The 14,187-nt window shown below is 39.0% G+C and overlaps 1 protein-coding gene across 1 annotated transcript in view; it reads right to left on the reverse strand.

The window, feature by feature from the left end:
• Positions 1–14,187, reverse strand: part of LOC124166792 (inactive tyrosine-protein kinase 7-like) — a 204,806-nt gene that overhangs the window by 12,850 nt on the left and 177,769 nt on the right. The window contains exons 3-6 of the mRNA XM_046544471.1: positions 3,894–4,020; positions 2,963–3,123; positions 1,738–1,936; positions 233–378 (exon numbers count right to left, since the gene is read on the reverse strand). Coding sequence (XP_046400427.1) covers positions 233–378; positions 1,738–1,936; positions 2,963–3,123; positions 3,894–4,020 — 633 coding nt within the window. The remainder of the gene's footprint in view (positions 1–232; positions 379–1,737; positions 1,937–2,962; positions 3,124–3,893; positions 4,021–14,187) is intronic.

Consider the following 14,187-nt stretch of genomic DNA (forward strand, 5'->3'; position numbering starts at 1 on the left):
ATAAAAAAATAATGTAAAAGACACTGAAGATTTTCACCTCCCTGCCCATACTTGAATATTGGGAAGCAGAGCACATGAACAAAAAAGAACATCAATAATTATGTTTATCTGTGTACCGTTTACTTTCCAAGAAATCACTGTACTTATGCACTCAAAAGACATACAGATTTTTTAGCTTTAACTTTAATCAATTCATGAAATCACAGCCTGAAGAAAGAAATTTCAAACTCACATGCCAAACGAAGGTGCGCAGAGTACATGGTGCGTTGCTGCTGATGACGGACTGCATCATTCCACAATGCACCACATGCATACACTCCCTCATCCTCTGGTTCCGCACCCCATATTATGAGAGTTCCATTTGACAGAATTGATACACTGAAAAAAATATGCAGGATTGAATATTTCCTTCATTCAAAAGTCTCATACATGTAATAAGAAATAAAAAAATACAGCAGAGTCCCAATTATTCATCAATTCATTTCTCATTCATTGAATCAATAGGCTAATATCACTATCATCAATGCCAAACTCCTAAAACACTACCTCTTCGCTGCCCACCTAAGTAGCTATGGTATTTGTAGGAGGAAGACAGATTGGGAAATTTGCACCATGAAGGAATTGAAGAGGGATGAATGGCGAGAGACCTGGCAAAGGCAATCAATTATCTTACTCTTAACGAAAGGCACAAAGGGAACCATTGCTCAACATCTCATAGGATGGATAAGGTGATAAACTAGATGTACCCTTCACAAAGCACTTAAGCAAGGATTGGGCCCCTCTGAAACACCTCTTCCACCATTAGGATTTGAACCCAGGCCAACAGGGTGTAAAGCCAGCACATTCCCCACCACACGAATCTGACCTCCCTAGCTTAATTCTCCCAAACCTACCCCATTCCACCTCAGCGCAACTTCGTTTTTCTATGGAATGGGTGCAAAAGATGCAGAGAAATCATGACAAAGAAACCAAAGCAAATCTTGCGATGAATATAATCATGTTAGGTAATTTTCCCCTTTTGATTATCCATTACATCTTTTCATTCATAAGGATCAATAATCAAATTCCTTCCGAACCCATTCGGACAATGCCACCACATCAACTCAGCAAGCAAGGTAAACATTCCTCAGCAATTAAAACAAGAATGAGTCAACCACAAATATGTATGTACTACATGCTTACCTATCCACAACAGCCTGCATATTGTTTATAGGTGATATTTCACCAAATATCACAAATAAAGGTGAACACAGGCTAAATGAGATAAATATACCAGACACATAACACTTCATTGTTTCACTTAAATGATTTTAAAGGCAAAAATAAAATCATTCCAATTCAACAGAAACAAAAATCATAAAAGGAGACATATTTTAATTGGGTCAAAATATATTTTTTCAAAGAAATTTACTTCAATCTTGCGAAAGAACAGTTCCCATTTTTCATTTCCAAAGCTAAACATTTTGTCCCCATTAGAGCACACTAGGTGTTTCACAAAAAATGAAAAAAAAACTGACAAAATATGCAACTCATGTAAGTTACTCTAACAGCAGGAAACTCCACAAAATTTCTCAGAAGCATGCACATATTTTTGAAAAGAGTTTATAACAAATACTTTTGCCAAGATATGAGGAAGAATGAATGAGACTTGGTGATTTAAATTTAGAATCCTCGCAAAAATAACAGAAACCAGCTATCACTGAAATGGGGAACTGTGTAAGATGCAAAGTCTCTTACTTTGTGGTATTTGTGAGAGGTGAAGGCAGGACATTGGTCAGTCCACCTTTCTCCCCATTGCTACCCTCCTTTTCAACTTTCCCCAAGAAATACCAATGGGTCGAGAGTGCATGGCGGTAAGAGCATTCCATCCTTGTAGTGGCACCCCTCGACACAAGAGCATCCTTTGGCCAATCTTCAATTGTAGCCCACTCCCCACCTGTAAAATGAACATATTGATCATTAGGTATGTTCGGATATTATCAGTCTACATACACTTGTTTTTAATTTGGGAGTAATGATCCAGAACCATGTATCAAAAATTTAATAAAAAGGAAATGGCAATAATGATAGATTTCATTTATAAGTGATAACCGATTTGATTAATGAGATGAAGGAAAGACAACAATAACAGTTATACAAGTGCAATAAAGATTATTCATTGAACTATATCCCTAATGCTATTATGACTACAAGGTATTCATATACTGCTTAGTTATATTATAGGTATATCTACTGCTTAATTTGAATGACTTATTGGTCAAGAAAAAATAAAGAAAATAATGCAACTAAAATCATCCTGAAAATTAAGCCAACGAGCTGAATGAATGGTTAATAGTAATAGTAATTCACAAATGACTAGAGCAAAGAAAAGTGGATACCAATGGTCACAGGTGATTATCAATAAGAAAGAAGATAAGGAGTAAGAGACCAATTCCATCTTTACTTCATATTATGTTTATACTCTGACAGAAGATAAAGAATAATATAGGGGTTAAGTTTGTTAGGTTAGCAGGCAACTAAACAGTATTCACAAAACTGCCATTACGACTATATTAAGCAATAGATTAATGAATATCACGTTTAAATGCTTTTCCTAAAATCACTAATAAAAAGGACAAGGGATAGAATCAAAACAAAAAAGGCAGAAGTAAAATTAAAATGAAATCAGTAATTAAAAGTACAAATTTAAAAAGCTAAAATAATTATGGATCTGAGGAAGAAGATAAGAATGAGTTTGGCCATAAATACATAAGAATAGATAGGGATTGTACCACCACGAGGGAATAAAAAAAGGAATCTCATGGGTTTGAAAATTAAATGAAACTATTTTGGGATGAGCAGCTGCAGTTTTAGTCACTAGGTAATAATAGATGGAATAGGAGAACTACAGGACACCGATATTTTTAATACCTAAACAGAACTTACTTTGTGAACATACTCAATAACATATGTCATAACTCACCTAGGACTATGATGGGATATCCTTCTTGACTGGGAATAGATTTAGCTTCATTCTTGGCTTCACAGGAATAAACCCCATTATCCATGGCTGAGACATTTTTTATATGCAAAGACTTGCCATGTGGAGATATGTGATCACCTTTCGTCAGTCTCTCCATGTTCCTATAAAATTAGCGTTCACCATTTAATTAGGACATGAGCCAAATTTTCCACAGAGATTGATCAATGTTCTATTAGCACATTGAACCCAAAAATATAGCATATTTCATACATAAATAGGACGTATATTTATACAATTTCAATTGAATCATGGAATACATGAAAGGAAATGCTTTTCGTGAATTCTTTTAGTGCTCTTCATCAATGAAAATCTAGAGAAAAGCATCTGTTAAGAACTTATTGGCAAGACTTTCTAGGCAATAACCTGCAAATTCTATAATCTCAATGTTTGGCAATGGATAAAAAATAATCTTCAATACATTAAATAAGGCCAAAGTGGCAAGGGGAGAGTGTTATGGGGTTCTGACTCCCCCCACAAAGTTTTCAATGAATGCCATCTTTAAAGAACCTCTTTTAAATGATTCCCCCAAAAATTTCTGATTAGAGCATTGAAAACACTGGAAGTCATTGCTCATACACACAAATTCAAAAGCATTAACTGAATAGCACTCATTCAGCAAAGTTTTCTGACAAATCACTTTCTCAGTACATCTTTAAAACTGCTAAAACCTTCACCTCAACTTTTCCACGTTAATAGTACAAAGGCTTCAGGGGCTTCAGGCAATATTCATTAACAAAGAAAATCGAAACAAGAACTGTAGCTCCAAAGATAAAGAAGTTCAACCCGAATTCCTGCTAAGTAGAATCACATTGTTTTGTAAATTGTGGCCTCAATTTATATTCTGGATACCATGTCTATACAAAATGCTTACTTGAACCATGAGTAATGGATTTCCCCACTTCCATGAGCGACACAACGTAGGACAACTTCTTTTCCAGCATACACCTCTTTAGGAGATTCTGGCGACTGCATGGTGACGGTCACATTTTCCGACAACCCTAGAATTGAAAAAAAAAAAAAAATTTAACACTTCGATTTTAACACAATCAGTTTACATTCATAATAATACATATAAATAATCCTTCATAAATTTGAATGCACTATTCCCTAATGAACAACACCATCAGGGAGCATAGGCAACACGAAATATGCAATTAGAAGCTGGTTCAAGATGCATTTTGTGTTGTAGAGCCAGCGATACTTCTATGAGATAAAGTATTGAAATTATAATCCTTGGCAAACACATTCCTCAGATTTTTTAGGGTAGTGTAGGGTTTCCCCTCTATCCCTTTCTCCTATATACGCACTGAGTGGAACTAGGAAATTTCAGAGAAATATATTATTTAGACGCTCCTGATTATCCATGATAAAAAGAAGAACACAATGGTAATTTACACACTTTTAATGTCACAACTCAGCAACCGACCATGGTTTCAACACGTTAGTGTCATTTTCAAGGAAATTACCATTGTGTTCTTCTTTTTATCATGGATATATAGAACTTCCACAAAATCAAACCGGATACGATTTTATACGCTCCTGATTATGTAACCAAAGCATACCAATTTCAATCTCATACATCTTCAGACTTTAAAATACCTAGATTTCCACGGTTAACATTAAAAAAAAGAATTGATAGGCTTAATATGAGATATATGCATTAATATGAATGAGATTGAAAACGTGTGTATTTAAAATTCCTTAGTTTGTGATCATGATTATTAACAGAGAGAAGACACACTTCCACAAACTTTTCCGTCCATTTCGCTGCTGATATTTTATTTGTAGATGCTCTAATTTTTTCATATGTCTCATATGTTTACAGGTGCATTGAGGACGTTGCTTTGGCGGAAGAGATACTCTACTTTCCACTGACCCTTGATGATATGCAATTCCTCTAACTAAGCGTTAGTGTGACTACTGATAGACTTTCAGATATTATCCAATCATCATCCAACATCAGTGAATTGGTAAAATAAAAAGTTGTATTGGAGAGCCGCCTTAATGATTAGCGTCTTTCCTATTTCCACAGGAATTACGAGGGGCGGTAGTCTTAATCCGCCACTGAATAAGAGGGCGTCCATTAATTGCATAAGGTGATTTTTGGACCCCCCTTATTGAGATATCATGAGATTTGGCTCAACCCCCTCCCTCTAATCTCACGCGAGATTGTTCAAAATGCATATTTTCAGTTTAAATACGCTAATCTATTCTTCACTGCGTTGGATTTATTAAAAAATGATTTGTTTGGTTATTTTCATTTAAGATAAGTTAAGATTGGTATTTAAGAGTTATAAGATCACGATTTTACACTGTTTCTTGCGGAACAAAATTACGTGATACATGCCAGGGTCCCTCACTACCCCCACGTGAAATTGGGTGAGGATGGCTTGATCCTCTCCTCCTAAAATTCTCACGTAATTACGTAAATGTTTTTACAAGATATTTTTAGGAGAGATCTAATTAATTAATGAATGCCACCTAATATGCGATAGTATTAAGTTCAAAACTTTTTGAAGAGCATTTGATAGCCTAATTGTGCTCACTAAGCATGAAAATGATCCAGATTTGATGCAGTGGCGTAGCCAGGGGAGGGGGGTCCGGGCCCCCCCCCCCCCCCCCCCCGAAATATAAAAAACAATTATTCGAAAAGAAAAAATATTAAAAAATCATGAATTTGCGAAATAATTCTTCCACAAATGAAGTTTTTTTTTCGATTATGAAAATTGTTAAAATAAGTTTAAAACCCTCTACTTCGTTAGTACCCTGTTTTTAAAAAATTCCCCCCTTCCCCCCGAAGTTCCCGGCTACGCCACTGATATGATGTTTGATCAGAAAGGAATGTCCGATTCGAGCATTCCAAGGTCACCCATTTCTCGCTAGTCCAAAATATCGGTACGTCACCGCTCCCTGTGTCGGCCATCCACCCGACAGTATTTTATTCCATTCATATCTCGCTCTCCGCGACACGTCCAATTTTCACGATATGCCGACGCGTCGCTTGGGTCAACAAAGACGACAAAGACCATCATAAATGAGCCATCTTTCATGGAGTTGGGGATAAGCGCGAGATCACAAGGAGCTCGGTGGGATTAATCGCGTAATCCTTTCTCTCTTATCAGAGCAGCAACAGGCGGCCGCAGTCCTTTGATCTCTCGAGCTCGGCGTGCTGTCAGTAGAACGGCGTCACTTGCTTTGAGGTCGAGAGCGGAGAAAAAAAGAGAGAGAGAGCGAGCGGCCACTCAAAACGCCTTCCATCAATAGGCGAGAGGGTGGGAGACGCTAATGAGACTAATCACGCGTACCACGAGTGCTCCACGAAGTACAAAGGAAATTAAAAAGGCCCTTGAAACACACACCGCGCGAAATTAATCGTTTGCGCTCTCCTATTCGTAGTTAACGCCGACCTGTCTGAGGAATTTCCGATATGTTCCGCGAGAACGGAGGACGAATGGCAATAATAGTGGTGCCTGTAGGTGGAAAAAAAGGTTTCCTCTCTACTTTCGCTTTATACAGAAAATTCTGAAAAAATATATTTTGTTTTGTGCATCCCACACTTACGTTTACGACATTTGTTTCGACAAATCATGCCATTCTCACTGATTAATTATCAATAAAACTAGGGGGAGCTTGATGGCCGAATGAGTAAGGCTACTTACCGAAGTTTCAAGGGTTCAAATCTCGTTTGATACCTTGAAATACCCCCTAAATAAAATTCATCGAAGTGCGAGGAGACCGAGGAAAGGAAACTAGTCCCCCTACACTGAATTAGTGACATTTACACACCAATGCTTTAGTCATGGTCGAACTCTACCATCACCTACCGAAATCAATCTTCCAGTTGAATCTCTGAGTGAATGAAAACTAGATGTTTTTGGTGAGATGTGGTGGAACTGTTCCTTCATGAATGTAATATTGAACCCTATTAGTGCGGCGGGCTGATATATCGGCTCTTGCGTATTTAGTACATTATTTAATTTGCTGTAACTTCTTACATTGATATATTATTTTTTAGTAAAAGTAAAAATATTTTGTCAATATTAACAAGTTTAACCTCAATAATAAAAAATCCGCTTATGGATATGCAATAAAATAGCTTTGAACTGTTTTTTTCCTGGTTGCAACATTTTATGAAAATACACTCCGCATTTCTCGCCGGTACCCCAGGAAGAAGGATAACACTAAGAGAGTTAATGAATGAATGAATACAAATGAAAAGAAAACTATGTACTTATCCACCAATTTATTCTCGCGGTACAACTAGTTTCGACGGAGCGGCGTCATCATCAGGTACTCTGAATGATCCTTTGAATTAAGAATAGAATATCCTTCGCGAATTCCTCTTAGAAATCAGATTAAACAGACGAGGCGTTTAGAAACTTTTCCAACATTCTCAAGAATGTCCCTTGATTTTCTTTTCTGTCCATAGATACCAATAGAATTGGGAGGGGGAGGAGAGAGTGGTTTTAAGGTGGCAATTTACTATGAGAGGATGATTTAGGGTTTGGGTTGAGAAAAGACCAGGGCTTCAGCGTGGTCAGGGCTCCACCGCACTGGTTAACGAATCTGTCTTCTTAATGGTATGAGATCTCCCAACGGACAGAACACCAGATGACGATTGGCACTCTAGCTCGAAAAAAAAAGGTCACCGAACGAAATAAATTGGTAGCTCGCGTATCAAACAGGTATGACCCGCGATAAGAATATTATATTTTCGTCGGAATATGGCGCTGTATGTGACGGACTGATTCGCAATCTTCTACCTCGTGCACTCGCAAAATCTTACGTCCCCTAGATGCGCAGAATAGGGGAGGTGAGATATGTAGGAGGGGTAAGAGAAAGGAATGGAGGGGAGAGTGAGAAAATGGAAGATGGAATGACCGACATAGTGTCATACCGAAGAAATGGAATTCTGACCCATAACGGGCAATACAACTCTCCGATGAGCAGAAACATGGACATCTCTTCCCCGTCATACCTCCTCTGACAAGGTAAGGACAGTCCACAACCGACTAACAGCGGGCAGTGAATTGCAAAGCAAGTGAAAGACCCGTTGGGGACCCTGTGATTCACTGTCAATAACCCACTCTGGCAAATAAAAAGAGGCAATGAATCCGTTGGATAAAGTGCTCAGAAAAGAGCAGAGGACTTCGAGACCTGGTGTTGGAGGTGGATGCTGAAGATAAAAAGGATGAATAAGGTGACAAACGAGGAGGTATATAAAAGAATAGTACAAGAAATGACACTGTGGATAGTATACGCCGAAGAAGAACACGGTTGATTGGTCACTTGATGAGAAACAGCAGTGAAGTGGGAAATATAGTAGAAGGAAAAATTTATGGAAAAGTACCTACACGAATACCAAGGAACAAGTATCTACGAGAAATAATCTATTCTATCGAAGAACAGATCAAGAAGGAGACGGGGAAGAAGATCGAAGTAAAAGAACTGGCACGGGATGGGGAGAGATGGAGTACTGTATTTTACCAATCTTAACGCCCCTTTACACGATACATTAACACGTGCGAGTTAATGTCTGTTTGCACGAATGCTTTTTGGGGACCGGAGCGGAACATGAACAAATGGACGAACCAAATTAGAAAAGGGTTCTATTCTCAGTACATGCATTCGCACAATCTGGGTGGTTACACGGTGCATTTTCGCGTTCATCCACGCGTTCATACATTAAAACATTAACTCGTACGGGTTAATGTAATGTGTAAACAGGCCTTTCGGATTGGAATACTATGAATGAATGCAGGTTCATGTAGGTGCTACCGCGATCACACTCGTGTCCGACGACTCACTGTTCCGTGCGGGCCGTGATCTCATTCGTATCAATGTGGAGTGGCGCCAGTGTCTCCGATCGCGGCTGGAGATGGCTCGGAAGGAGCACGGACACAGGAGATTTACCAGAATCGATCGAGTCATCCGGCTATAGGGAGAGGGTTGGTCGGAGACGCACGGGCGATGAGATCCACTCAAAGGCACGGAGGGAGATAGAGGGGAGCAAGGAAAGCGGGAAGGTAAGCGGGCAAAGGGATTTGAAATTTTATTCCCCGCCTCTCAAGAATTCGCGTCACGCATCCGAGCGAACGGGTGGCGGCGAACGTGGCGCCTCCTACGGCCACCGGAAGGGGACGTCCCCTCACCCTCATCGGCTGGAGAGGAGCTCAGACCAAAGCAGAGGAGCATTTCGGGAACATACTTCTATCCTCAGGGTAAATATAAAGACGAAAGCGCTGAAGGAGACTTGCGTTATAGTAAAAAACCGAGCCTTAACTTCAATATTATATCGTGAAATGGAAAAAGCGAATGAAATGCTCAAAAGTTATCAATTCAGGCAAAGTGAAGGCGGTGTGAAGTTCTCATTAGCCCAACCGAAGTACGTGGGTTCAAGTCATGCCTGGGTAGGTCACCTCCATTCGGGGCATGGGCATATGTGATGGTCCATTGTTATTTGTTGAAACTCCTCCACCTTCTGATATAAAATACCTCATTTCGCTGTTCTCGGGACTATGGAGATAAGCAAAAAATATAAAAATCCTGATACATCTTCTTCGCAAGCATTACATTTAAACAAAAAAACATCATGAAAACAAAGGCTTTCGCCGAATTCAGAAAATTACGCACATAAAATCCATCACGTGGCCTCAGTTCCAATCTCGGAAGAAATATACGAAACAACACTCATCGACTTCAACGCAAGAGACCAAGATTGATTTGACAAAATCCGAGATGAAAGGATGAGTGTGATGAATCAAATTGGCTGGCTATGTGTGGGCCATGGTAAGGGAAAAATGATGCCGCATCTCATTCTCTGCCTTCCTCCCTCAGATTCTTGCTTTCCATAAAGGCCTGGTTAACAATAATAATTTGTCCTTATTATACAAGCGAATTTAGGACAGAGTTGTCCTCTCTTACAATTAACTTGTTAGACATTTACAAACATCCATGCCCTGGATGGTAGTCAAGCCACCCAGGCGGGATTCGAACCCGCGACCTCTAGGTTGGCAGTCGGGGACTTTACCCCGGCGCCACCGAGGCCGGCACGGTACGTTACACGATACATTAACTCGTACGGGTTAATGTCTAAATGGGTGAACGCGGGAATGAACGCCGAAATGCATCGTTTAACTACCCAACTTGTGCGAATGCATGCACAGAAAATAGAACCTGTTCTAGTTTGTTTCATGCATTCGTACGTGTTCCGTTCCACCAAAATCATTCACGCAAACGTACATGTTACTTGTACGTGTTAAAGTACCGTGTAACCAGGCCTAGGCTTCGCGGAGCTACCTACAATACTATGCAACATGGTACGATTTACGTGCGATCTCGTCGCATGCGATGGACAACCTTCACTCGAAAATTGCATGCAGCAGCATGAAAGATTGCGCTTCGATAAGGTCGACACGACGCGTCGTCCTTAACGTGTGCGGCCACGTCACGTCATCACGTCCGTCAACCGATAGGAAAAAATTGTTCTTAATTTCACTTCAGAAAATGAAAACATGCAAAAAAATGAAAACTTCATCTGAAGAGTCTCGTGGGATCTTAGATGTTTTACAAGAATTCCTTGTGAAATAGTATGCATAAATTGCCATTTCATTTGATTTATTTACTTCAATTCCCCGAAGTTGAAGGCAACAGTCTTCCCTCGGGTTTGATCAGCATTCCAAATTCATTGTATTTCGAAAGTATTCCAACTGAGACTCAGAAATAATACCCAGTAGTATACTTTCCGCATTCATTGGTATTCCAGTGACAGTATGTCTCTGTATACCTACTGAATTAATTTCGAAATAATATACCAAGAAAATTAAAATTTTCTAGGCAAACGACGAATAGAATGGTGAATCAATTTCATCCGTATACTACTAAGCTTTGTTTTCCGTGTTCCTAGAACCTATGGAATACCGGAGAAATACTAATTAAAACGGCTTTTTTTAAGAATACCGGGACTAGCCATGGTAATAACTTTACGGGAGCTACCCGCAATCCAAAAATAGTCGAAAAATCCACAGAGAAAAAATCATTCGCCTAGACCGGGATCCTGGTCAAGGCGAATGATTTTTTCTCTGTGGATTTTTCGCACAAATTAAAACTGCGTCTTGGATGAGGAAAAGGATGGAATACTGTAGGAATAAGGAAGGAATATTTATTAATACGACTTAATACCTAAGGAGTACTAATATACTCGTATATTTTTACAGTTTACCTCGGGCGTAAACTACGATTTCAGGTCATAGTTTCGCCTTGTCGATTGCCAATTCCAGCAATTACCAAAACTAGTTGCTCCAAAAATCACAAAAAGGACGCCATTCCTACAACTTTTCGTTGATATCCAAGTTTTTACGTAAACCCCGCTGGCATGATGATTTTTCAGGTTTTAATTTTCCATTTGGTCGCAAGCGGTATTCCATACGACGAGATGGCACATGAATTGTGCCGTGTTACAAGAACGCCTTTAAAGAACGCCTCGGATCTGTAAATATCACGGAACGAAAATATTTGGAGAAGGCGGTCAGAACACACAGGGAGATGAGAGAGAACCCTTGCCAGAGACCGGGAGGTTTTGAAGACGAGTCTGCTTTGCCCCTTCTTCGTGTTTCGTGCGGGTACCACAAGGGCCTTCTCGTCTACGTGGCGAGGACGTTGGCATAGGAAGTAAGGCAACCACAAGATACCGCAAAGAGACAGGAAAATGATCGAGTTCGATTACCGAGTGACTTCACCGATGCACGAGAAAGAAGAGCTTCCCATTTTCATGCCACAAACTTCACCAACTTTATTGAAGGAAACACTTGCAATTTCCCATCATTTAAAAATTTTATTCCGACCAAAGATTTCGATGTTACTACATCATCTTCAAGGTAACAAGGAACAATTTTGTACCTTGAAGATGTGGAAGAAGAAGAAGTGCGATTGCTCCATTCCACTGAAAGCATTTTTTATCTTGAAGATAATGTGGAAAAATCGTAACATAGGTCGGAATAAAAGTTAATAACCGGCGAAAATTGCAAGTGATTCTTTCAATATGGTAAAATTCCACTTCATCATGCTAAGTTCCTCTGATTTTATTCACCAACTATGCCCACAATCTTCCGAAGTATCGTCAAGAGGCCGCATCAATCCCCAGAGACCGATAGTCTTTTTTTTACGACGAGTCACCTTTTTAAGACTATTTTACGAATTTCGTCGAATATCCTGAAATTTTCATGGGACAGAGGGTAGTGCTTTTCCAACATCTGCCTCTATCTCAAAAGTAAACATTTACTGCTGAATTGCGAAGTTAAAATTTTGAAATTTGAGATACAGATAAATATTGGCATAGTCTACTCTATATAACCTGAAATTTCAAGAATAAGCGAAAATTTTAAGCGAGTACTTCGTCTCGAAAAAAATACAAGTCTAAATGGGACTCAATTTTTTTCTTGATATCACTAAGAAAAATGACTTACTATTAAGCAGATTCACTTTCCAAAATACTTAAGGCATAATTAGGTGATATATTTACCTTTATTTGAGTGTGAAATTTCCTTGCTAATACACACGCTCTGGATCAAACTTATTGACGTTGCCATAAAAAAGTGAAAGTTAAATAAATTCGCTGATGAGAGGAAATTAAACCAATTTAATGAAAATTATTTAAAACTACGGCAGACAACGTATTACCGCAGCGATGTTATTTGATAAGACGAGAACGTTGCGCGACGAATGTTTCCCAACTTACACACCTTATCCGGTATTCATAAATTCCTCAAACTTTCAATGAATTAGTTTCGCCAAAGATGACAGAAATTGTATGCATAAGTTATGTGCATGAGTGTCCTTCCGTACTATAAACAGCCTACTCGACCCCCACGAATATTTATTCATGGAGCTTCCGAGTATCGCACAAAATTACACTCGAACTGGTCGATAACGCCTTCCGAATTCAAGGCATCGCGGCTATTCAGAGTAGGTCTCCAACTTCAAAATTAGTTTAGAATTCTTAAACGTGCCCAGCAAGCCACACAGTTGGAATGCGAAAGATGTCATCAAACAAAAATGAAACTGAACTAATTCCAAGATGTTAGTTACCTTAGTAGATAGTCAGTTAACCTTGACGATGGAATAAACGCACTAATGAATTTCAGTACTTTTTCTTCACTATTTGATGCAATAACGACCATAACGTAAGCACACACAATAGCATTAATAGGGTACATTGATAATGCCTTTTATTGAGTAAATTAATCGATTAAGTGGCTAATGTAGCTTTTGGATCGGCTAGACCACAGTATTTCGCCTATTCAGATAAAGTGCGAAACAGTAGCGTAGGCAAATAGATAAATATACATATTTTTTTGGTAGGGGTGGTAAAGGATCAATCGAAGGTTAGTTGAAGTAATGTTAAATGATACACCACAGCATGTTTAACACTTGAAATAAATGTGAAATAAGAAAAAGAGAAGCACTAGAGTACAACGTATGGGGCGAGAAGTACAGCTCTTATCGGTGGGCGGTAGATTTCATACAATTTTCAGCTTATTATTCCACGTAAGAGCAGCGCCTAAAATTGAAAAATCCCTCAAAAAATACTAATGCATCCATTCACACAACTCCTTCAGGCGTAGATTATGGCTGGCTGAAGCTATACTTTCGTTTTCTAGGCGTAACTTATTCCCATTCTAATATGCGGTATATTTGAGGGGTCGCGGCCGTGGTTCGATTTCCGGTTCCGAGGAATTTCAGGGGTTCGGGGAAAACACTTTAAAGTTGTTGAGGTATTTTACTGCTCCAGTTTAGGTATGAACTAGTAACTTTTAACGCAATGTCTTAAAAATTATGCTTACGTTTTCCACTAGCTGCTTTGAATCGAGAACAGGAAATTTTTTTTAATAGCAGGGCTTTTAAAAAAAACTCCGAATTCAGACTTTCCTCACCAATTTTATCATGCAGCGCAAAGCCCTTGGGTAAATGAAATTTCTCTAGAGACGAAGGTATAAGTTAACGTGTGTAATTATGCCAGCAAACATTCCGACGTAATGAAAACGCTAGTTAGAATTGAAATATTTAGAAGATATTTGTAACAAGTATTGTACGAGACAGGGATGACATAATTTGTTTAATTTGACTCATGGCTATTGCTCCTGTAATTTTCATTCCGGAAAGAGAAA

This window comes from Ischnura elegans, chromosome 10 (genome assembly GCF_921293095.1).
Source record: "Ischnura elegans chromosome 10, ioIscEleg1.1, whole genome shotgun sequence".
NCBI classification, from domain to species: Eukaryota; Metazoa; Arthropoda; class Insecta; order Odonata; family Coenagrionidae; genus Ischnura; species Ischnura elegans.